The sequence below is a fragment of the Fukomys damarensis genome, unplaced genomic scaffold (genome assembly GCF_012274545.1).
Source record: "Fukomys damarensis isolate Sample0158 unplaced genomic scaffold, DMR_v1.0_HiC HiC_scaffold_21, whole genome shotgun sequence".
In the NCBI taxonomy this organism is placed as follows: domain Eukaryota; kingdom Metazoa; phylum Chordata; class Mammalia; order Rodentia; family Bathyergidae; genus Fukomys; species Fukomys damarensis.
The window spans coordinates 5,727,990-5,753,680 of record NW_022900933.1 but is presented as its reverse complement, the minus strand read 5'-3'; the positions used below and the strand labels follow the sequence as shown (position 1 = coordinate 5,753,680).

General features: G+C 35.5%; 1 protein-coding gene across 1 annotated transcript; it reads right to left on the bottom strand.

The window, feature by feature from the left end:
* Positions 1 to 3,061: 3,061 nt before the first annotated feature.
* Positions 3,062 to 25,018, bottom strand: Hif1a (hypoxia inducible factor 1 subunit alpha; the record flags this gene model as incomplete). Its single annotated transcript, XM_010605745.3, has 14 exons — positions 3,062 to 4,060; positions 4,506 to 4,632; positions 5,283 to 5,391; positions 7,912 to 8,348; positions 8,477 to 8,599; positions 11,059 to 11,345; positions 11,921 to 12,141; positions 13,827 to 13,974; positions 15,042 to 15,148; positions 19,470 to 19,672; positions 20,222 to 20,334; positions 24,030 to 24,114; positions 24,198 to 24,343; positions 24,778 to 25,018. Coding segments are annotated over 14 exons (2,499 nt in total), but the record flags the coding sequence as incomplete, so codon positions are not given.
* Positions 25,019 to 25,691: the final 673 nt, after the last annotated feature.

Sequence of the window (25,691 nt, the reverse complement as noted above, 5' to 3'; positions counted from 1 at the left end):
GGTCCGACCGGAGCCGCTCTCAGGCACCTGCTTCCCTCTCCGTCCCGGAATGGAGCCAAGACAAGGGAATAAAGGAAATTAAGTAGTACACGGAGATCGGGTGTCTGGGCGGCGTCCTGGATACAAACCATCCCTGACAGGTAAGCGTAAAACTTGTGTCCCGACCTCTGAAAGGTGCGAACACAACAAAGCTCCAGGTGTTCCTAGGAAGGTTTATGGTGAGGCATAGCTCTCCTCTCACGAGGAGGCCGTGTATCAAATTCTACAAGATTGTACAGTTCTCTGAAATGATACCAGACAACAGGTTCAGCGCTATTTACGGGGAAGAAACAGAAGTCAAGTAGTTAGAGGCAGAGTTAAACACCCCTCCCCCTAAAGATTTTTCTTTACTTTTAAAACTTGGATTTCCAGCTAGCAATATCTGCAGTGGTTTTAACTAGATTATAAAGTTTAAAAATCTATATCAATTGCATGTTGTTTTGGACAGTGCTGCATTAAAAACGGACTTTTCGAAGATATTTCCTCAAAGTATCTCAGACCTCTTTAGAGGTTTGTGGGAGATCAGGTTTTTTGCTTTGTTTTGTTTTGTTTGAGACAGGGTCTCACTATGTGGTGGAAACTATCTGGAACTCACTATGTAGTCCCAGGCTGGTCTCGGACTCAGCGATCCTCCTGCCTCAGCCTCCTGAGTGCTGGGATTACAGGCACGCGCCACTACGCCCGGCGCCGGGCCGCTCGGCGCCGAGATCAGGTTTTGAAAAGGTGATTGTGAAGTTTTATCAAACATATCTATTGTGCCATTAAGGCTGATAGCTCAGAAACCACACCGTACAGTCTTTTATACATTGTCTTTTATCATTCAAGTCCGTTTGCATACACTACCTAATGGCTCCACAACTAGCGATCGGAATCCTTAGTTCAAACTCAAAACCCATCAAATAGCTCTTCAAAAACTTTTCATCGTGGTTTATGTCCTGGCCCTCCTCTCAGGATATCCCCTCTACATCCTCTGTGGCCTCTTGGTCCTCCATTTGTGTCATCTCCATAGCTGTTTCTTGCTGAACAGGTACAGGGGGGAAATGAAGTTTTACCGGAATGGCTCGTGCTGTACTATAGGACTTTGGACTCACTGGTGGCCCAGCTCAAAAGCTCTGAGCCTCAGAATGCCTCTCCAAGACTTTCAGGTGTACAAAATGAAATAAACTAATTCATGGGGAAGGGGTGTTGACAGAGATTATATGCAGGCTTGCTTAGCACAAAGTCTAGTAGGTACTACTGAACAGATGTTACATTTTAACATTTAATTATGAATATTATACCTCACAGTGGCAGGATCTCTCAGTAACTGGTTTTCAGTTCTAAGCTTAACAGGTGCTTCGAACAAATGAACAAAATATGCTAAGCATTTTTGCTATACGTTCTTTAAGGTGAAAGTGATACCAGCCATTCATTCATAGCAGCACCAGGGAAGAGGGAAGTTTAGCATGCACTTGGGAGAGAGAGGAATATGGAGAGCACAGCTATTAAAGAATTCCTTGGCTAAAGGCATTACAGATCTGTGGTGTGGCCAGGGCTAGGAAGGATGCCTTGTTTTCTGAGTGACAGAGCAGCTGGTACTTGCTTTTTCTTCCTCGTGTCCTGTCCTCAATAGGGCTTTCTCTTCTGAGTTACTGTTCTCTGCTTAAGTCATTTCCCAGACTCCTGGCCATTAACTAATATTTGAGAACTATACACAAACTTCAAGTTTTCAACTGAAGCTAATTTGCTAAATAAATAGTTTTTTTATTTTGGCACTATTAAGTAACTTTTTTATCTAGTATTAAGTAACTACTTTATTCTATTTTACCTCTAGAAGTATCTGTTACTCAATGTGGAAGTACTTTGATTCATAGTTTTCAGTAAGGTCTGTGCCCACCACGTTTTAGATAAAAATTTACTATTGTTTTTCTTTCAAAATTGTAAAGTGATCACACGTTCATCCTATCCTAACAGATTTGTAGCTTAGTTTACACTGTTCAGGATATCAGTCAACATAACCTAAAGCTCTGGGACTGCCTGTGACCTGTCACCAGTACTTGTCTGGGATGGGGCACGGCTCAGTGGTAGTGCTTGCTAGTCCATACAGGGCCCTGGGTTCAATTCCTAGCTATCACCACCACCACCACCACCACAAGAAAAGTTTTTGTTACCTCTGAGTGCAGGGATTCACTGTGGTTTTTCCATTTCTTATTTTTATGACTTTATGTGTTATTTTTTTAAATGAGAGAGAATGTAAAAGAAATCTTTGTAAATCTTTGGTCTGCCATTCATTACATTCAGGGGTTAGGAAAAATCATTTCAAGCCTAAATGTGTCCATCTCTTAATGGGAATAGATTAGAAAAATAGAGAGGAACTTCTACCCTTATGATATTACATGATTATACTGTTCATGATCTGCTTCACTCATTCCATTCATACTAAAAATAATCAATTTTTGTTTTATGCTTTAATAGGCTCATACATTTTATAAATGACAAGTATCTTCTAAAAACATACTCTTTACAATGCAGTATCATGTTTTTATCATTTAACATGACATTTAGGAACAGCATACATTAAAGTGATGGCAGTAAGAGAAATGTAAAAATGTACAATGTGATTTCCATAAAGTACTTAAATTGTTGGGAAACAACTTTATGAGGTGCTATTTAAACTAGAAAAGCTGACCAAAAGGGGCCTGGTCCACAGAAGATGTTTATTTGATGTAACAAAACAATACAGTTAGTGTTAGACCCAACCACAAAGAGCAAAGGAATGAAAAATTTGTACAATGTACATATAACAAAACAAGATGTTTACTACAACTCTATATTCCTAAAACAATGCTTCTAAAATTACTCAATTATTGAAATCTATAGGAAAAGAGGATGTTAATAGCGACAAAGTGCATAAAACCAAACATTGTATTTTGAGCAAATTAACATACGAGGTGATTTTACTAACAATGCATGATTTTTTCTTGTTTACAGTCTGCTCAAAATATCTTTATACCAACAGGGTAGGCAAAACATTGAGGTTTAATATCAATTACACAATATTAGCATAAACTTCACAACTACATAGGGTATTGTTTTCGTTTTGAGCTGGCAAAGTAACTAAAGAAACATCAGATGATTTCTCTGAATTGAGAATTTTTCCCAAATAAATGCCGTTTACCTTCCAGATATATGAATATCTTTCTTTATCCTGTAAATGGCTTTCCCATTTAAATAATAAACCATACAGCATTTAAGAATCATTATTATAAGATTAACAATGTCATGTTCTAGGTTTAACAATTTCATAGGCCAAAAAAACTTTCCTCTTAAAAACTAGTTTTATAAATGCAGAATATATTGCATGAATAACTGCTGGTACGTATTTTTTAAGAAAATATATTGTGCAATTGTGGCTACCATATACTGCTGGCAAAGCATTACTGTTTATGTAAAATGTGAAAAAAATGAGTAAAAATTTTTCAACCGCTTATTATCATGATGAAAGGTTACTGCCTTCTTAAAAAATTATATTGGCATCTTATTAAAAATAATTCAGTACGGGACAAACTCCCTAGCCAAAAATAAATAAATAAAAAGGTGCATTTTTAAATGATGCTACTGCAATGTAATGGTTTAAATACCAAAAAACCGTTAAAGTGTGCTTTCTGTGATCTTGCATTAAACAATTTATTAAAAGAGAGCATTAATGTAAATTAAGTAGAAAGGGAATCAAAATTGAACTGAGTTGGTGCAGTATTGTAGCCAGGCTTCTAAAATTAGATATAGAAAATATAAATAGACTGCTTTAGGTAATGAGCCACCAGTGTCCAAAGGGGGAGGAGGGCAGGACAAAAACCAAACAAATAAAAGGAATGAGATTATGAGAACGCTCAGTTGACTTGATCCAAAGCTCTGAGTAATTCTTCACCCTGCAGTAGGTTTCTGCTGCCTTGTATGGGAGCATTAACTTCACAATCATAACTGGTCAGCTGTGGTAATCCACTTTCATCCATTGATTGCCCCAGCAGTCTACATGCTAAATCTGAAAAATAAAGGGATCTAAGTATTCATTAAATTTACTAAATACCCACTCTCTGCTAGGTGTCAGGGAAGATAAAGTAAGTGAACTTCTGGGCAGACAGAAACTACAGACAGCTATGTCAACAGTGGGTACAATCAAGCGTTACTGGCACTGTCAGACATGTTAACAGGAAACAATGAAGGCGCGAAGTTATGAATCAACTTTAAAGTTTTAGCTTTTATCAAATTGATACCACACAGATATAGATATAAGAGAATTACTAATACATGGAAGTTCCATCTTGACATATCTATTCCTGTATTATGGCCAACAGATGAAATGCTTCTATTCTTTTAATCTTGCTAAGAACCAAAAATCACTCTCACTTGGGGTAAAGCTTTTACACAAAAAGTTTCACATTTTAATTATTCTTGTGATGTTCAAAGGAGAGAAAGAATAAACTAACCAGAAGGTATTAAAATAATTGTCTTTTGCTCCATTCCATTCTGTTCACTAGATTTGCATCCTTTCACGCGTTTCCAAGAAAGTGATGTAGTAGCTGCACGGTCATCTGATTGCTGTAGTAATGTTCCCTAGAAACAGTAAAGTTATTTCAAGATTAGTGTGTTAAATTTTTTTAATTAAAAACTTTGCAATCAGTTTAAGTTTAAAAGCTATACTGCCCTTTTCTGAGATAGAGTCTCGCCATGCAGATGAGGCTGGCCTTGAACTCACCATGTAGCCCAAGCTGGCAGTCCTCCTGCCTCAGGCTCCCAAATGCTAGGATTACAGACATGTGCCACCATGCCCAGCTCCTAAATTATTTTTAATTCTTTCTCTTTCCATCCACTATTGCTATTCTGTCTCTAAATACTTTACAGTTATTTTGGTCTGAAAATATCACTGCAGATTACACCAGCACTGACTTACCCTGAAACAGCGTTTCCATTAAAATAAAGAGAAAGTAATGCAAAGGGAAGAAAACGAGATTGGTGGTGATACTGAGAGTGGAGCACTAGGAGAACTTCACTTTTCCTTCAAAATATGTACATTCTGTTTAGAACTTTACTCCAAGAATGTATTCATTAGATGTATTTTTAATAAGTAGTGTACACAAAGTAAAAAAGCCCAGTGCACAACTGCTGAAAATATAACTTCAGTATTTGGAAGAGACAAGAAATTACCTATACATAACTTAGAAACAGCACATTAGCTGGAGAGTAAGTGATATTCTCAAACTTACAATTCCTACTGCTTGAAAAAGCGAACCATCGTGCTCCATTTTTCGCTTTCTCTGAGCATTCTGCAAAGCTTGTATCTTTGGATTTAGTTCTTCCTCAGGAATGGAATTTCTAGAAAAGAGAATTAAAATATGGTTTAATTATAATTTTAAAACATAACCAGCCTAACATTTTAATTTCCAACATTCAGGAATGTTGTGTTGAATACACAGACAAATTCTCCTGACTGCTAGTTTTATCACCTTTAAGCAAAAACTTTTTTAAAAGTTTCTTTTCCTTAGTTTTTGCGATCAAATCTAAGACTTCAGCCATGCTGGGCAAATGTGTCACCACTTAACTACAGCTCTAGTACCAAAGTTCCAAAGTTCACTTTTTTAAACAAAATCTTCTCAACTGTGCATATCCCTGTTTTATAAAACAGAACCAAAGAGAACTAAACTGACATTACTGGAGATCAAAAACAATGAAACATCAGCCTTTCATTCCACAATAGTGATATTCCTGGGACTGCTGACATGCACAATTAAACATTTATATGCTGCTTTCAATTTACAAAAAATTTTATGTTCATTAGTCCATTTTAATATCACTCCAGTTCCCATAAAGACAGGTATATCGTACCCATTTTATACACCGAAGCCTGAGGTCTGCTACGTAAATTACTCAAAGTCCCACGGCTAATCAGTTGCAGATACTGAAGTACAGTACACGTCTCCTGGTCTCCAGATGCCAGCATCTCCCTCCCAGTCAGCATCTCACTCGGCTGACTTTGCCCTCAATACCGACCTCTGTCAAGACTCAGCTCTTTGTATTTAAATTATTAAATAGTGAAGAATTGTGACATGTGGTCAAAGTACATCAATTTTGTTATATATTTATTTGGGCTTTTCAAGAGCTCCTCATGTCATAACTATCCCTTGCTCTATTTGAGGTAGTTGAGAATAAGTGATATATTACTCAACTCCTCTCCTATGTATATTTTTGTTTTGTGTTTTTAAAAATTTTTATAAAATCTCTGATCTATAGGCGGCAGATTTTTAGTTTATTTCTGGTGGTACTGGGGAATTGAACCCAGGACCTTATGCATGCTAGGTAAGTACTCTTCTACTGAGATAGGTATCCAGCCCCAGCCAAGGTTTCTAAACTTTTATGTATTATTTTTATGAGATTTTGTAAGTTTGTCTCCTAAATATCTTAGCAGTGGTACTTTTAATAGTTTATCTTTAATCCCTGCTCTAAAACTGGAAGATTTTTGGTTTAATATAGTACTTTCATTTTGCAAATAATTACCTAAGTGTGTGTATGTGGGGGGGCTTCTGTATATTTTTTAAAGTTCTCTCAAAAATGTCTAGTGCATGTTATATTGGAATACTGCAAAACCGTTGAAAGTGACCTGATATTAGACACTGAATTTGACAAATAAAATCCAAGAAGAGGAGTTGTTCGGAAAACTGAATTATCCCATCCTTTACAATTGATAGCAAACTGTAAACTATGGGTCAGTCATTTGTTTTTGTTTTTGGTACCAGGGATGGAACTCAGGACCTTGCACTTGCAAGGCAGGTTAAGTGGTGGAACCATGGAGCTAAATCCCTGGCCCTAGTCATTATTATTATATTCACTTAGAACTCCATGAAGCATTTATAGAACAAGTACTTCATCAGGTACTGAGCTAAATATTACCATTCCTACAGTGCTCAAGACAATACCATTGCCCTAGTGCAACTCAGGGTCTAAAGTCAGCCAGTGATACAGTCATTTGTAAAGCTCCAAGATTTATTTCCTAGACCAAGGAAAAGGCAGGTCTTTCCCAGCACCTCGACCACGTTCTGGTTTTGGCAGTGTTCCTTTCCTATGCTACTGAGGGCTAGTTGAGGCACAGGAGAGAAGGAATCATTTTTCTCTCCATGCATTGACTAAAACCTCTAACTACAGTGTCAAATTTAAAATGTCAAATACGGTTTCTTGAAATTAGATCTTAAAAACTGGGTCATGTCCAAACATTTACTCAAAAATTGCTCCATGCTATAAAAGCCATGTCTTAAATTTTTCTGTAATTCTTGGTATAGGCCTGGTAAAGCCCAGCTAACCTACAACATAGCTAATGTTTTACAAGTATGTAATGAAAAATAATAAAAGTTTTAAGGTCAGTAACTATACAGAACAAAATTCAAAAGGCCTGTAAATACGCATATTCAATACTGAGAATTTAAAAAATCATCAGGCTCATTTTAGAAAGAACTCTTAAGTTGGAAGGGCTTTTTACAGGTACGCTCAAGAAGAGCTCCCAGAGATGGGAACATCCGTTAGAGTAGTGAGGACAGCTAGTCTCAGAGAACGACAGTATACCTGAGGCAGTTCTTACATCTCCACAGAACTCACAGTCTAGATTTTATTTTTAAAGGTGTTTGAAGACCCTCCACATTCTTTCTATACTGAGATATGAGTATTTTAGAGGAAATCAATATACAGGTAATTTATAATAGTTTCTGAATACTTGTTTTGAATTCAGATTTTGTAATTTCATGTTCCCTAAAGCAAATCCAGCAGAAAGTGCTGTATGTTGAGAAATCATGTAACATCACACATATCTGCTAAAACATAAAGAACTATAATATTATGTTTAAATACCTCTGACTCAAAGTAACAGGAACGTTAGGACTTCTTGGGTGAGATTTTTCTGTCTGTTCTATGGCTCCTTTTCCTGCCCTGTTTGGTGAGGCTGTCCGACTTGGAGTATCGCTGTATGGTGGTGATGATGTGGCACAAGTAGTTTCTTTAGGTAGGTGGGTAGGAGATGGAGATACAATTAATATTTGAATGTCTTCCATACTGTCTTTTGTCACTGTTTTTAATTCCTCCGTGGTGGGGGGCATGGCGGTGTTGGCAGTGGTGGTGGTAATGGTAGGTTCTGGCATTTGAGTCTGCTGGAATACTGTAGTCGTGCTCACACTTTGGGGGCTTGCAGAACTGCTTTCCAATGGTGACAGCTGATCGAAAGAGCGTAACTGGAAATCATCATCCATTGGGATATAGGGTGCCAACATCTCCAAGTCTAAGTCATTGTCCTGCAGGACAATAAGTACATGAATCTTTACAAAAATGACCACATCTTGTTAATCAAAAACAAATCAAATCCAGTCACTTCAGACTAAACATTAAGAAAATTTAATACAAAATAAACAAGACCATATACCTGAGTTGAAAATGGATTTTTTGCTTCTGTATCTTCAGCAAAAAGTTTCTCTACCAATTCCAACTTGAAAACATTAACCATATCGCTATCCACATCAAAACAATAATCACTGGGACTGTTAGGCTGTAAAAAGAATTAAATAAATTTATTTTTCCCCGAAGAAGTAACTACACATAATATGCTAGTTATGTACAAAGTCATGTCATTTACTAAATTTTGCTTATATAAGAATACACACACACACACACACACACAAACACACACACACACATTTTTTTGTGTGTGGAGACAGGGTTTCGCTGTTATAGTCCAGGCTGACCTTGAACTCATGGTGATCCTCCTGTCTTAGCCTCCCAAGTGCTGGGATTACAGGTGTGCACCACTATGACCGGTCAAGAATTTGTAATTTTTTTTTTTTTAATTTTATTGAGTTTATTGGTACATTTTAGGGATACAGTACAGTTACATTCATTGTTGGGATCATGTACCTTTACGTGGCAAGTCTTGATTCTCATTTTTTCCCCTTACCTCTGCCCTCCCTTCACCCAATTTTGAGCTTACACTAGTAACTAATTTTGCCGGTATACATATTTTTCATTGTACATAATGTAACACCATTTAAAAGGTTAAGATTAAAAGATAACATTTATCTCCTTATTAAGGCTACAACTTACCTAATAGTTCAAGTCCTACAGTGGAACCTAACTGGTCAATCAATTAGTTGATATATGCACTGGAATCTACCTTTCTATGGTGAAGGAATACTTACTGTGTGATCTACCTGTCTCATAGCTACTCTAGGGGATGGGGACAGAGGCTTAAGTTCTTTCACCTGCATATACCCTAATGGATATACTAATATATTAGGAGTTCTGGGCAAGAACTCTAAACAAAAAAACTATAGCTGTGTACTGTAAGCACATTTTATTTCCCCCACAGTAACATTTTTTTGTTAGATTTACATGTGTTAAAGACAAACTGAATCATTTTTGTGCTGGGCAAACTAAGCAAAATAAAAGACATACTTTCCAGAAGATTATAAGGTATCAAATGTACCCTCAGATTGCTGATTTTTTTCATATGAGAGATCTTTATTAAAGAGCCAAGATGGCAAGGGGGGGAGGGGGAGGAGGGAGCAGGAAGGGAGGGGGAGAGTGAGTGAGTTTGCCAGTTTTAATACATGTAAGCCTATTTACCACTCATCAAGATTTGCTTGTGTCTTGTTTTATGAAGTTAAAATGTTCACATGAATTACCCTGCTGTGGAGCACAGTTTTAGTGGTAGAAAGCTCTGAAATTAAATCATTCTAGATTTGGAAATGCAGGCATATGTGCTGCCACTAGTGCTGGACCAGCCTTTTTCTTTTTTTTTTTACTTATTTATTTTTTGTTTTTTTTTTTTTTTGCTTTTTGAGACAGGGTCTCACTATGTAGTTGAGACTGACCTGGAACTCACTATGTAGCCCAGGCTGATCTCCAACTCATAGCGATCCTCCTGCCCCAGCCTCCCGAGTGCTGGGATTACAGGCATGGGCCGCCACACCCGGTTTATCTATTTATTTATTTTTGTCTTCTGAGACAAAGTCTCACTATATAGCCCAAGCTGGCCTCAAACTCATAGTGATCGTCCTGCTTCAGACTCTCCAATTCTGGGATTACAGGCGTGCACCAAGCTTGGCCCTTGCTTAATCCTTAAAATGAGTGCTGTGTTTGTGGGAAAATTCTTCAGTATTCTGTGTAAGACTTGTATTTTCATGTTACACTTACTCAGTATCTCAAAGCAGAGATGAAGTTGGAAACAGTAAAGAATTTATAAGATACTTTCGCATTTAAACTTTGCTAATAATAAGCCTTTTGCCACCGGACAATTCTCCAGTTCAAATGAGTAATAGATACAGGCTGGAGCTATCCTGTGAACAAAAAGGAAATGTTTTCTGTAGATGTCATAATTTAAGACTTTCTTGTCCTACTGACATAAATATGTAGAGAAACAATCTAAGTTTTAGTTTTGGGTTTATATTAGGCCAGTTCCTTCCCATGTTCCTGTCTTTGGGACTAAATCATGTGCTGAGTTCTATAGTAAGCTATTAGCTTTTACAGTAATTTAAAGTGTTACAGAAACCTGGGCTGGGTGGTACATACCTGTAATCCCAGCACTTAGAAGGCTGAGGCAGGAGGATTGCTCCAAGTTTGAGGCTAGCTGGTGTTACATAGTGAGTTCAGGACATCATGAACTACAAAGTGAGACCCCCAAGTGCTATAAATTAGTATACATTAACACATAGTCCAAATTAAAGTTTGAGTCAAATTTACACATATATTCCTGAATGTTAAAATCTGGAAGTTGTCTTTTCCTTTTTTTTATTTTCTGGAAGTACTGGGGATTTGAACCTGGGGCTTTGTCTCTAAGCTAATATTCTTGGACCTTTTTAATTTTTTAGTTTGAGAAAGAGTCTTGGTAAGTTGCTCAAGCAGAGCTTGAAGTTGTAACCCCCTCTGCCTCAGCCCTCCCGGTGTGCTGCGATTAAGGGCAAGCACCACCATGCCCATCAAGGTGTCTTTTTCTTATGTCATGGCACCTACCTCAGGTGAACTTTGTCTAGTGCTTCCATCAGAAGGACTGGCTGGCTGATCTTGCATCTGGGGCATGGTAAAAGAAAGTTCCAGTGACTCTGGATTTGGTTCTAATTTTAATGCAACTTCTTCATTGAGTGCAGGGTCAGCACTACTCCGAAGTGGCTTTGGAGATTCAGAGGCAGGTAATGGAGACATTGCCAAATTTATATTCTGTAATTTTTCACTGGATGAGGGGAACATTACATCATTATACAGTGGAACTTCCTCAAGTTGTTGGTCATCAGTTTCTGTATCTGCAGGGAAAACATTAGTTAAGAACGTAAGATATTTAACATATACACAAATTTGTTCCTTATTTTAAAAGTTCTGTCTAGTTCACTCAAGCAATAGAGATGTTAACAACTTTTCCTTAAACATAAAGTTTATAAATATTATAATAAGTCTCAGTCATTTTTTTTTTCCCGGTTATTTTTTCAATCCATTACTCACACGTCCTATTAATCTATATGGCACAAAGACTGGCAACTGGAAGAAACCTTTTTATACTTTAAAATCTAACCTAGCTTTAATGTAGTTTTCATCTTCAGTATCTGCTATTACAGTATGCTTATTTATCCTCTAATGCAGTTAACACCCTACTAAATTGTGCAGAAATGTAACAGCAGGACATAGGAATAGCAGGGTAGCTGGGGAAAATTAACTTTAAAAGAAGACATATACTTTGAAGCAAGATTTCTACCTGTTTTAAAAAATTATAGGGGCAAAAAAATATTTAAGCAAATGCTTCCAAACAATGTCAGAGTAAAGGTTGGCTGAAGTATTACTTGGAGCAACAGATATAGTTTAGATTAGTAAAATAAAAACCCACCATTGCTGCTAAAATCTAAAGATATGATTGTATCTCCAGCAGCTGGGGCCAGCAAAGTTAAAGCATCAGGTTCCTTCTTAAGTTTATCAAAGAGACTACTTGTATCTTCTGATTCAACTTTGGTGAACAGCTGAGTTATTTTCATATCTGAAGATTCAACTGGTTTGAGGACACATTCTGTTTGTTGAAGGGAGAAAATCAAGTCGTGCTGAATAATACCACTGTCAAAAAAAGAGATTAGTAGTTCTTAAATGAGCTCTTTACACAGTGAGGACAAGGGGCACTATGAAATGACCTTGTCTCTTAAATTGTTTTAAGAAAAGAACATTTTAATATTCTGTGAGATGCATGATTTCTCATAGTCTGTTACACTTAACATTTTCAAATTAAATAAAACCAAGGTTGAAGACCTAATAAAATTCACAGCATAAGACAATTCAAATATGTGACCAATTCCAACTTAAAACTTCAAATACCCTCTTGGAAAGATTAGTGGTGGCAAATAGTTTGTAGTCAAGTACAAACACAAACAGATCTTCAGAATTTTTGTGCTAACCCACATAATAAAATTTGCACAAAAGAACTCTCTGGCATCAATATATGAGATAGGGCCTTAAAGATGGCTGTACAATAAATATAAAGATATATAGATAAAACAACCTTACCCTGTCTAAGAGATGCTAGATTTTCTTTGTTGTTATGAAAATGATATGGTGATGGTACTTGTAAGACAGAACAAGAAAGATGAGCAACAATTCTAGCTCATGCAAATTCAGTGCAATTGTATTACTTTAGTTAACATACGAAGTGCTGAATATGTGACATAAAGAGGATACAAAGTTTAAAATACTCAATGCCTTATCTTCAAGAAGCTTAAAGCTCACTGTGAAAATAAAAAGGCAAAGAAAATACACTGTGATGATAGCTAAAATGAAGGTGGGCTTGCCTCACAGAAAGGCCTTCAAACAGAAACTTGGGACTCAGCAACACTGGTTTGACAGACTTAGGACAGAGGAAGAAAAGGACTAAGGATGATGTGTCAGAAGTGGCAAGAATGAAAACAAATGACCAGGGTCTTCCTAAGAGAAAATCTGCAGATTTTGAAGGAAGAGAAATTCTGTGAAGACAAGGGAGCATGATGACAAGAAATGAAGCTCTAAAGTAGGCAAGAAAATTCTGAGTAAAATGAGACAAGCCATCTATATTGGAACGCTCAGCCTGACAGATGAACTAGAAGGCTGTAGTGTATGTAGAAGATACATTAAATGGGAATTGCACCTATGGAAATGGAGCAAATGAAAGATTAAGGTGTCTAAAATATCACAAACTGATGACTAAGAGTTTATAAATATAACAAACGCTTGTGTCTAAATTATTTACTTTTATTTACAAGTAATCTCACAGATTTTTCATTTACTTTTCATCGTAATTTTCTGAGGTTATAATGTCACTTACATAGATGAAATTAGGAGCACGAACGAGACTTTTCCAAGGTCAAGAAGCTAAAAAATGATGGAACTATGACATATAACTATTCCAGGGCTAGTATTTTAACAATAAATGCCTAGCACTATATAAACAAAGCAAACTAATTCATAGAGCAGGTATTCTTTCAAGGTCTTTTTAAAAGTAGGAGTGAAACTTTAGCACAGTGGTTCCATCACCTGCTTCACAAGTCCAAGGTCCCAAGTTCGAACCCCAGTACCAAGAAACTGTATGATAGATAACTACTGATAAGTTTTTAAAAATACTGTGCAATAGCTGACTTGCAAACCTAAGCCACAGTGTTGAAAAATCATAATTCTGTAGAAAATAAAATTTAGTGTTTATGATCTCGCTTCCTACAAGAGTCCCTCTAGAGTTACTATTGAACTTGCTCCCCAAAATGTTTATTTCCCAAGCTTACCTCACAACATAATTTACACACACAATGCATTGTGGCTGAGAGTTCTTGGTGTTGTATATGACAGTTGCTTGAGTTTCAACCCAGACATATCCACCTCTTTTGGCAAGCATCCTGTACTGTCCTGTGGTAACCTGTCCTTTAGTAAACACTAGGAATGAAAACAAAAAAGAATCAGAAAAAATAACTTACCTTTCAATCAAATGAGATTAAATATAGATTACTGTTTTAGAAAAGTGGAGAAATGTTTACCAGAATCAGTTGTAATTATTTAACTTAAAGTCCTAGAATAGCTGAAAATAAACATCCCAAATCTTTCCATTCCCAATCCTCACCTGAAATAAAATGAAAGGAATGAGAGATTCCTTTACTGATTTATGGGAAAGTGTCAGACTAGAGAACAGAGAATTATTAATGCTTGATGCCATAGGGAACATTCAAGAAAACAGTGCTATCGTTTATTGAATTCCTGCTATCATTTCCAGAGAACCAAAACCACTTTAAAAAGTTGTAGACAGCAATGTAAATTAATGCCTTACTGCAGTCTTTCAGCAACTTAGGCAATCTAAATTAAATGATTTAGGAGAAAGTACTGAATAAAATCATGTTGCTGTCATTTGTATTAAGGACTGCACTACAGAGTCAAGCTAACTCTACAACTTAAGGCCAGTGTGACATTCGGGTATCCCCAGTCACATTTGTAAGTCATATTTAGGTGCAGATTACATAGGGAAATGAGGAATTCTAAAGTTTAACTTACCTTGAGATCTTAAATAACATTCATTTGAATAAACTTCAGAATCCTATGCCAGGGGCATTTGTACATGATGTTGATCACTTTCACATTCACTGAATGAATTATTTTCTGATGCCTTCTATGTACCTTACACTGATCTGAGTACTAAGGTGTAGATTCTGAAACTGGTGCTATTAAATACTGTATAATAATTGATTTTTAAAGTCTATGAATTTAAAATACCTTCTACAGGGGAGTTTTATATATTGTTAAATGGTTCTGCTTACAATGACATTTGTTTTAACAAATACAAAACAAAGATGTAATGATCAAGATCTCTTATGAAGAGACCTTTAACATATTTAGTCTAGGAAGACTCATTAATTTTAGCCAGAAAATTAAAGGTACAAATAGTAGAGACTGTAAGAGTTAAAAGAGTTAAATATTTAACAAGATTATCTATGACTTCCTCTCATACTTACTGTCATGGTGAGTTTTGGTCAGATGATCAGAGTCCAAAGCATGGTAATATTCATAAATTGAGCGGCCCAGAAGTTCTTCTGGCTCATACCCCATCAATTCAGTAATTCTGTTAGTTAAAAAAAATATATATATATGTGTGTGTGTGTGTGTGTGTATTTTATATATTTTGCTTCTCCACAGTGGCTGATATATATTAATCTAATGGACAAATAAATTTTCAAAAGTAAAGACTATCTTCTTTTGCTCAAAATAAATTTAATCTCACCTTTAGTAACTCTTTAGTTAAGTCAATCTGTAAATCCTCTAGGTTTGTCCCTGCAATTCTACTTTTCCTTTTAGCCAAACTTATCTAATTTTTTAATCACATTTCATAGTATATATTGTTATAACAAGGCAGAATATTTATAAATAGATACGAAGTACTGCAAAATTAAATGATAGAAGCTGTAAAGGGAAGGCACTCATGTTTAAATGAAGGGTAAATCCTTACCATTATTTCCCATAAAACCAAATTCTTTACAGGACAATTTTAGGCCCTCACTTTAGGGAACCGGTATCTATTTACAAAATCTTAGTACTATCAGTCAAAGAGTATCTATGCTAAAAGGAAAGAAATAACTCTTGTGATGGCTTTAGAAAATGCCCTTTTCCTGCAGTTTCTGAGCTTTGTTATATGAAATTATAGAAACTTTAGATGAAAGAATGATATAAAATTTAAAATGGGCTAAAAACTAATCCACTCATCCCATTGGTTTTCTGGCAATTCCTTTAGGACAGAGACTAGATCTTATTCTTTGTATCCAGTCTGGCACATTTCATGAGAAAGACAATCCATGTAATAAGGAAGAGGAAGGTATCTTTTTAGTGCCGTGCTAAACAAAAATACTCTGTTCTAAAGCCTTTCCAATAATAAAATAGAGGAGTTAAACTTTTAGATCTCTGAGACATTAGATTTCAAAGGACTTTCCTACTGTAAGCAGAAGTTACATATTGTGCTAACAAAACACCTAATTACCAAACAGCAGGATATCCTTGTAATTAATAAAGGTATAAATGTAATACTGCTTGTGTTGATATACTTTAAGGCAAAATATGCTATAGTAGTTTCTCCCAAAATAAATAAATAGTAATCTATTTATTATTATTATTAATCTGTTTGTTATTTATTTAACCCAATTACAAAAACAAAAAAACCAAACCCCTTAATTCTTAGCCAGTTTTAAAAAAACCAAACCAAACCCCTCAATTCTTAACAAAGGGCTATCCCAAAATCTATCAACACTAGGTGGCAGCATTACAAAGAAAAACATTCTTAATTTTTAAATAATTCTGCCTGTGTTGTGTGCATTCCTGTGTGTTGTTTTCTAGAGATCAAATCTAGAAACCTGTGTGTACCAGGCAAAAGCTCTACCACTGAGCTACATGTTCAGCCCTAAAAATAATTTTAATTGCTCTTCCATCTCTATCCATGAAGAGGATTGGTAGGGTGAGGGACAACTTGTTACAGCAGATGTGTAAGTTTAATACAGAAGACAGGGAAAGGCAAAACCACTTCACAAAAATGTTACAGCATAAAGAAAGAGAATGTGTAAAATATGGTGTAGGTGATAAAGATTCTGATATGGTTAACGGGCAAGTAGAGACAGATGCTAGAGGAGGCAGGAAATCAGATTAATGAGGGTTATATACATTGTCATAGAAGACAATCAGATTTCAATCTGAGGTGGGTGAAGGGACTCTAAGAAGTCAAAATCTAAGGTGCAGACAGAATTCCAGTTTTAGTTATATTGAGGAAGCGAGGTAAAGTAAATTTAACTGGAGAATTACATAATTTATTAATTTGTACCAAAAAGGGGAGGAAGGATCCAGAAAATTTAACAAAAAATATTTTTAATTGTCTAAGAAACCTAAAGCAACCATGCAGCTTATCATTCACTCACTATATATATCTTAAGGGGAGAAACTGTTTATCTTCATTTCTACTTTAGTAAACGCTCAAACAAATGTGAATGACAAATGGGCATTACTCAGTAAAATATGCATCTGTGGGATATTTTAGATGTTAAAAATTTGGTATGTTAGTTTTTTTCAAAACTGAACAAATACTTTTCCTTATCTTGGTTCCGAGGGATAAAAGATGTGGAAGTTCTTGGAAAGAGTTCCAGTCTTCCTCTCAGTTTACCTTTAAGCAAGAGGGCTTTATTCCTAACTCCGGTCCTAATGTGCTAATTTTCTGATACAACCAAGGGAGATGTCATTCCCTTTCTGACTTTGCTGTGTCACTTTCCTTCCTCACCAGCCTACCACTATACTTTGTTTTCAAAGCAAAAGTTCAATTTTTAAAAAAAGTTAAAAAAAATTCCTTAAAACAGATGGGCATCTCTGTTCCATCATACATTCACGTGCATACTGGGCCATAAATACCATAAAATAGTTCTTTGTTTTTCTATCTTCATTTTCTAGTAGTTGACACCAGTGATGAGCACCCATGTGCAATCCTCACTACAGTTCACCTCGGGTACTAAGTATCCAATAAAGTGCTCTAGTCCTCACAACAGCTTTTGAAGCATCACCCTTATATATTACAGAAAAGGAACATGAGTTTCACAAAAGTTAAGTGCCAGAGCTGCAAGAAAAGACTGGACAACAAGAATATGTGATTTCAGAGTCTGTGGCTCTGTCAACATTTCTTTGTCCAAAGGGTGAGGAATCATAGCTAAGGGCTTATAACTGGTCTTCCCATAAAATCTTCAGTTAACCCCATAAGGTAGGTATTTTTGAAGATGAAGAAAATAATGATCAAAGAAAAGAACTCATATGTCAAAGATCGTTTGGATATAGGTAGCAAACACAGAATTTAGTAGTCTGGAGAGAGAATCTAAGCCTTTAACCACTATTTATACAGCCTCCCAGTGAATAAAAAAGGAACAAGCAATACACTAGTATAAATGCTATGAAAGCATATGTACAGGGAACAGTACAGTTTCTTTTGAAGGAATAAGGAAAGCTGCAGAAAGGAATAGATGCTCCTCAAAGGTGAGCATATAAGTAGAAAAAAAATTAAAACTTCAATACAAATTGGTAAGTATTTGCAAATGCCCTGTACACTACAACATGACACATACAGAGCTGTCTGGCTGAAGGGTGTTAGGTGCCACAGCAGAATGGATGGTCTATTAGCTCCACTAAGTTGGAGAACTGGGCAGGGCCAGGTGGTAAACATCCTTATTGATCATACTAGGAAGTTTAATATTTATTGTGTAGGTCTGTTTTTCTTTTCTTTTTCTTTTTTTTGTTACTGAGGATCATACTCAGGTCCTTGTGCTTGCAAGGTAGGTGGCAGAACCACTGAGCTAAACCACTGAGCTGGTCTGTTTTTCTTTCAGCCTTTTAAAATATAAATCTTTTTTTTTTAAGAGTAGGAAAAATTTATTGAAGGAAAGAAAAAGCTTCTAAGAGAGACTGAAGGGAAACCGGAAAGTGGGTTATAAATCTTTTGATATATAAAAAAATCCCAGAGTAGGTAAAACTGAAAATATGTACCAATTCCCCAAGATGAATGTAATTATTATGTATCACAAACATATACCAATGAAAAAAACCACTTTGTCTCACCTCTAATATTTTTATAATAAAAGCTTTTTTGTATGTGACAATAAAGGGAAGCAACTGAGCCATTTCTAACGGGAAAATGGTATACTCTCATCTGAACATGAGGAAGTCTACTTGTGGCACTCTGAATGAAATATTAATGGAAATGCAGCTGAACTATGGCAGCAGTTCAGGCCAAGGTAACCATGGCAGGAGTACAGGGTGTAAAGGAGGAAACGGACCAAGAGATAAATGCAAATGGTGAATCTGTAAGATTTAGAGACCAGCGAAGTACAGATGAAGGTGTCAACAGTGGCATATTAACATTATAAGAAGAAAAGAGCAATAGTTGTGTAGCTCAGTAAAGAAGTAATTAGTGTATGATACAAAAGAGTTAACTATCCAGGCAAAAGTATCAAGTTAGCAATTACAGAGAAGTTCTTACAAAAATAAATTTGGGAAATCTTGTAGAAATTAAGGGTAGAGCTGAAGGTGCTTCATGAAAATACGTGGGATGAAGATGTATCAAAACCTTTGATGTCTGGTCCAATAAACAGAAATGGTCTTTTTTTTTGTTCCTTTTTTACTTTATATAAATAAAAGTTTCTAAAGAAAAAAAACCTCATTTTAATTATTGTACAGCACCATTTAAAGTGTCATATTATGCAGTAAGTTCAATAAATATGCCTAATTAATTAAAAAAGTTAATTTAACCTTTTTTGGCATCAGGATATATCATTCTTTTCTGCTTAGTAAAAGCATACAATTTACCACTGAATCTTTACTATAGTTAAGACTAGTTAAAAATTCCAAATAATATTTTATAACTAATTTACCTTTCATCACAATAAGAAAATTTCATATCCAGGCTGTGTCTACTGAGAAAAGTCTTGCTATCTAGAGGAATTTCAATATTGGATGGATGAGGAATAGGTTCACAAATCAGTACCAAGCATGTCATGGGTGGTTTCTTATATCCACACTGAGACTGATTACTGTTGGTATCATATACATGAATATGGCCTGTGCAGTGAAGTACCTGTGTATGAATGAGAAAACAGCAGTTATTTTTTAAAGTTACATTACTATAAAAAATGAAAATGCCCAGCTAAGTACATGAGCCTGATGTTCATTGCTCGTAAGCTTGGATAAATTTACTGTCATTAGTAGATTAAGTGAATTTTTGAAAATCAATAATGTTTTCCCTATGAGACTATGGTTAGATTATTCTTCAAAAATTTTTTTTCCTTCCCCTTGTGTAAGTCTGGGCTGCGTTTTCATATGGTGATTGTAGCTGCTGGATGGTTTATGTCTAGCTCAGACCACAGTTTCAACACTGAGCAAAGAAATGGTAACAACTACAAATAAGTCAGTTAAAAGTATAAGCATTAAATCTGTAAACAAGGGAAGAACTATACATGTTTATTTTCCTTTCATAATTCCAAAGCCATCTTAATATTAGCAACGTCTAGAGCAGTGATGGCGAACTTTTAAAAATTTGCACTGATACAAACAGACTGCTGCAGAATGCATGCCATAGGTTCTCCACCACTGATCTAAATGTATGAATCTCATAAATCACTGTTACCTTCCATGTTGCAGACTTTATGTTCATAGTTCGCCCCCGGCTAGTTAGGGTACACTTCATTCTGAGAAAAAAGCTTCGCTGTGTGTTTTGTTCTTTACCCTTTTTCACAGGGCCTAGTGAAAGCAGGAAATAATAGTTTAAAAACTAAATACATATATTTGTTACAAAAAGGGTAGCAAAGTACCCAGCACCATACACTGTTCAATTAAAAGTCTCAGCATGAACACAGTAATTCAAATCCCTTGTACCCACACTCCAACATATCCATGTAAGAGGTCTGATACACTCCACTCAGTAACAGTGTTTTTGAGAATGCAGTGATTCCCTGAGTTGGTGGGATGAAACTCCATATTTGGGATAATTAATGATTTCAAAATAATAAACTTAATCCAACTATAAGGAAATTTAAAGATGGAATGAGTTTGCCCTATATCCATCAGTGATCAAGGATATCCCTAAAAATAACTTCAGCAAATTCTGTCTTTTAACAGATGTGATTAGCTCAGTTTATCCCAACAATGAATGTATAGCAATTTTAAAATATAAATGTGCACTATAAGTTAAATAACAGCATTGTATCGATACTAAGTTTCGTGATTGTGATAGTCACATTGTAGTTAGGTCAGAAGAGGTCTTTGTTCTTATGAAACATGTACTTAATAAAGGGACACAGTGTCACCAGAAAAAAATTAAAATAGCAACATCATTTTAATGACAAATAGCATTGTTACATATCTGACTTTTCCTTAAATCATAAAGCAGGCAGGAAATTATTTCTGCTTTGCTACTATGAAAGAAAAAAGCAAAAAGAATGACTTATCGAAGTTACAGAAATAGGGTCTGAGAATGTAGCAGTATATAGGTGCTGGGGAGCACACTTGCTCAGCATGCATTAAGCCCTGGTTCAATTCCTATTGGTGGTGGGGTGTTACAGAAATAAAATCAAGTCTAATTATTCCCATTCCAAATCCCTTAACTAAAAATGAGACTACACTCAGGTGACTAAGCAAATGGCATCTTCATTTCTTACCTTCAGTAGTCAGTCTGATTCAAACAAATATAAAAATATTCGATACTCAGGAATTGGATGGTACATTGCAGGCGACAGAAAGAAGAATTAAGATATACTGCCTTTCTTAAAGAAGTTAAACATGTGGTAGATACAGCATAACCCAGAGCAAGTACGCAAGACCTATAAGAAGAATGTTTTAAAGAAAGATTAGAAAATAACCTCTAGTCAGGGAAATCAAGAAGGCCTTCTTAGAAAGAGACTTTAGAATTTCAGTAAGTAAAGATGGACTGTATTCCAGCAGAAGGAAGAGAATGAAAAACACAGACAGGAAAAGCAGCATGTGTTTCGGAAATGGCAGATAGTACGGTTTATCTGCAATATAAAGCACATGCAGAAGACTGATAAAACAAATTTAGGAAGGCTAGGGTTATTACTATAGAGGGCCTTGGATGACCGAGTCAGGAGTTCAAGCTAAATATATAACAGGGAACTTTTAAAATAGTTTGAGTTGGGAAGCACAACCGGGAACTTAAGAAACATTAACTATGTATAATGTTAGAATTTGAATATAAGATAGTAATTGAGGGACTGAAGCAGTTTAATTGGTAGAAGTGGAAAGAAAGGTGGCTCAACAAAAGGTAAAATCAAAGGTCAAGAGAAACTGAAACAAGATCTGGAAAATTTAAGGCTAGTATATTAAAAGAAGGGTCAAATGGCAAAGAAGCAAAAGAATAATTTGAACACCAGGTATGACTGGCTAAAAAATGCTAGACTCATGAGGAAGATGAGCTCTAGTTCATAACTCATATTTAATATAGAACTGGAAAACTGAGGAAAAGTTGTGGCAGTCCTGGTGCTGATGCAAGTTATTTGGCTTTACTTAAATAAGGATTGAATATGCCTTCCTGGAACCATCAAGAGTAGATTTTAAAAAGATGCCACAGAAGACAAACTGGTCTTGGCTATACAGGTGTGTGGGGTAGGTGATGATGACTGTTGTTGGCACTCGAGATCCATGTGCAAACTACCTGACATATTTTCAGACCTTCATAATCTAAGCTTGAGTTAAATCATCTTTGGACACCCAGGGCCTTTGAACTGGGGCAGTCAGATAAATTAAAAAACCAAGACTATGGAAAAATATTGCCATTTTCTTAATAGAAAAATATTTAAAAAGAACTACATTTTCAATTACCTAAATAGGTCATGTTTTAGAACTTATGAAATCTAAAGCATCTTTTTAGATGTTAAATAAAAGAATAGGGTTATTTGTATAAACACTCCACCGGCTCTTAGTGTATCATTAAAATGTGATGCTTCACAATAGCCGCTTGTTTCTAGAAATGAAAATCTGCATTTTTAAATTTCCCAATAAAACATCAAAAATTACTTACATTAGGAATGACTTCAAAAAGATTTCTGTACTTTATAAAATTACATTTGGTTCAAAATATACATTTAAATGATATTAAGTAGACTGTATCTGATTTAGAAAAACACATTGACCTCATTACCAAATCAAAACAAGATCTTCTAATATTCGTCCATTTAGAGTTAAGCCTTAGGGAAGCTCTCAGAAATTAATACAAACCTCACGTATAAAGGCCAGAACACATATACTGAATTCAACAACATGTATCAACAACCTACACAGGTCACTGCTCAGAGGGTATTTTTATATAGAATCTGAAAAAATATGCATTTTTTCCAATTTCATAGTAAAAGCAATATGAAATTAAAAAGCAAGATTAGGCTCCTACTAATGGGTTAAAAAAGTAAAATGCAGTGAGAGTTCAAGAACACAAGAGATATGACATACCAAGTGTGGATGCTGAAGCCAGTCTATGTGAGTTCAGTTCAAGCCCTAGCATTTGCTAATCAAGTACTATGGGACAAGTTAATGACACAGTGCCTCAGTAAATAGGAACTGTAATAGTAACTTCACAGGGTTGTTATGAGAAACACAGGACTTAAAGACACAAAATGAAGAAAGCGGTGTTGTGACACCCAGTATTCTCTCAATAGAGAGAGGAGATAAAAAAGGAAACTTTAAAAAAATATTTCTGAAGCGAATGTATACATTTAAATTGGAAGATGGCTAAGATACAGCAAAGTACAATAACAAATTTTCATTTGGTAACTTTTTAGGTTTGATAATGATCAGTCTATTCAATATAAGATACAAGTATGGAAAAGTTTTTTTAATTGTTAAGATCTTGCAATTCAAGAGGTACTTTTCAAAAATCTTGGAATATTTTATCATTTGTAATGAATTATTTCTTAGTTACAAGTTTGTCTTTGTTAATGTGTAAGCATCTATAACGCTGTTATACTCTGTTATAATTACATAGCTTCAAATTACTGAAAACATCCTGAGAAGTCAAAGCAGTTATTGTGCTCTTCAAATTAATTGGTTCTCTCTCTTTTTTTCCTTGAGAGAGAAAAGAGACCTTGAAAAAGCCTTGACCCACACTACTACCTCAGTTTCAATTACTATCTAAAATTCTATTATCTGCTACTTATGTTATGACTTCTGCTTTCTTAATGATGCATTTTAACTTGTGACTCTCTTGGCCTTGATTTTTATTTTTCCATTCATTTTATCTATTTCTGTGTGCAAATTATTTATGAAATGAGGTAAAAGACATTTCTAGATGTTTTTATGCGATTCCTGAATAGTCCTTAAATGTAAAATTACATTTTGCCTTATATTAGAACAAAAACAAAATTTTAAAAATTATTAATAGTATCTTATTAAGTAAAACCCCATCACATTAAATCAAATAGACTTCTCACCATTTCTGTGTGTAAGCATTTCTTTCATTTCCTCATGGTCACAAGGATGAGTAAAATCAAACACACTGTGTCCAGTTAGGTCAAACTGTAAACATATTTTAAAAATTAGATCTATATCATAAAATTATAAAAGCATCCAAAAGGGCTCTGTCTACGTGGACATGTTACCTGAGTTAACCCCATGTATTTGTTCACGTTATCAGAAATGTAAATCATGTCACCGTCATCAGTGAGCACCATAACAAAGCCATCCAGGGCCTTCAAATAAAAGCAGTTCATCTGTGCCTTCATTTCATCTTCAATATCCAGATCTCCTAAAAAGGCACAAGAGGAGGAAGTCAATTAAGATGTTATGCTTAAGTGATATAATGTTTAGATGTTTGTATAGTTTTCTCTCAGATACTTTAATCTACACCCTCTTACATCTTCTGTGTATTTTAATTTTTCCTGTCACTCATGTTAACACAGAATACTCAAACCAGAACTGGGAAGACTACAGTATTAGTTTTTACCAGCTAGCTGCTTTTCATAATTATTCAAACAATGCAGCCAGACCAGCTACTGAAAAAAGAAAGGATCATGTTCTGATTGGAAGGTAGGGTGGAGGAGAAGGGGTGGGGGAATTTCTGAATGAAACTTTCAAAAAAGGTAATAAAAAGGATATCATATTAAAAAAAGCTAAAAATAATTTTTAAGCATTTTCAATTTCTAATTTTTAGGCTTATTATGCTCATATAAAACAACTTACCAGCATCCAGTAGTTTTCTCACACGCAAATAACTGATGGTAAGCCTCATAACAGAAGCCTTATCAAGATGTGAGCTCACGTTATGCGGAAGTGGCAACTGATGAGCAAGCTCATAAAAAACTTCAGACTCTTTGCTTCGCCGAGATCTGGCTGCATCTCTAGACTTTTCTTTTCGACGCTCAGAACTTATCCTACTTAACAAGAAGAAAAAAGAAAAAGGAAGAAAAGGCACCCCAAAAATGTATGTTAGTTTGTTGAATTAAACTAAATTTACATTTTTCTGCTTACCACACAATTATAACAGGCCATGTAATTAATTATATGAGACTTGTCTAGTCAATGAACATTTTTATACACAACAGCTATACAAATTTTGGGGGTCCGGGATGTAGCTCAGGGAAGCCAAGCCTGCCTGGCAAATGCAAGGTCCTGGGTTCAATCCGCAGGACTACTGCAACACAAAGTCTAAGATCAAGCTTTCATTCAACCTGTCCAGTCAGGAGCAGTAGCATACACTTGCAATCCCACTTATACTAAGTCCTCCGTTTATGAACATTCACAGATACCAATGGATCTGCTATTTCACAGTAGTACAGGGCTCAATCAGAGCCCAGAATATCCAGAAGCAAGAGAAAAAGTGGTGATGTGGAGGGGACTCCTAGGAAGTGCAAAGCAATATCCATAGTATACAGTGGACCCTCAAGTTACAACCAGACTCACATGTGAACAACTTGAGTTAATTAGGTTAATGGAAGAGTCATCCACTTCTTGTTATCTATAATATGTACTCAAGTAAACATCCACATCTCAGCGGTATTCACTTCTAACCAACTTGAGTTACAACCAGCCCCCAGGAACCAATCGAGCTCTTAAGTCTACTGTATTCATATCAAAGGTATATAGGAACTCACTCT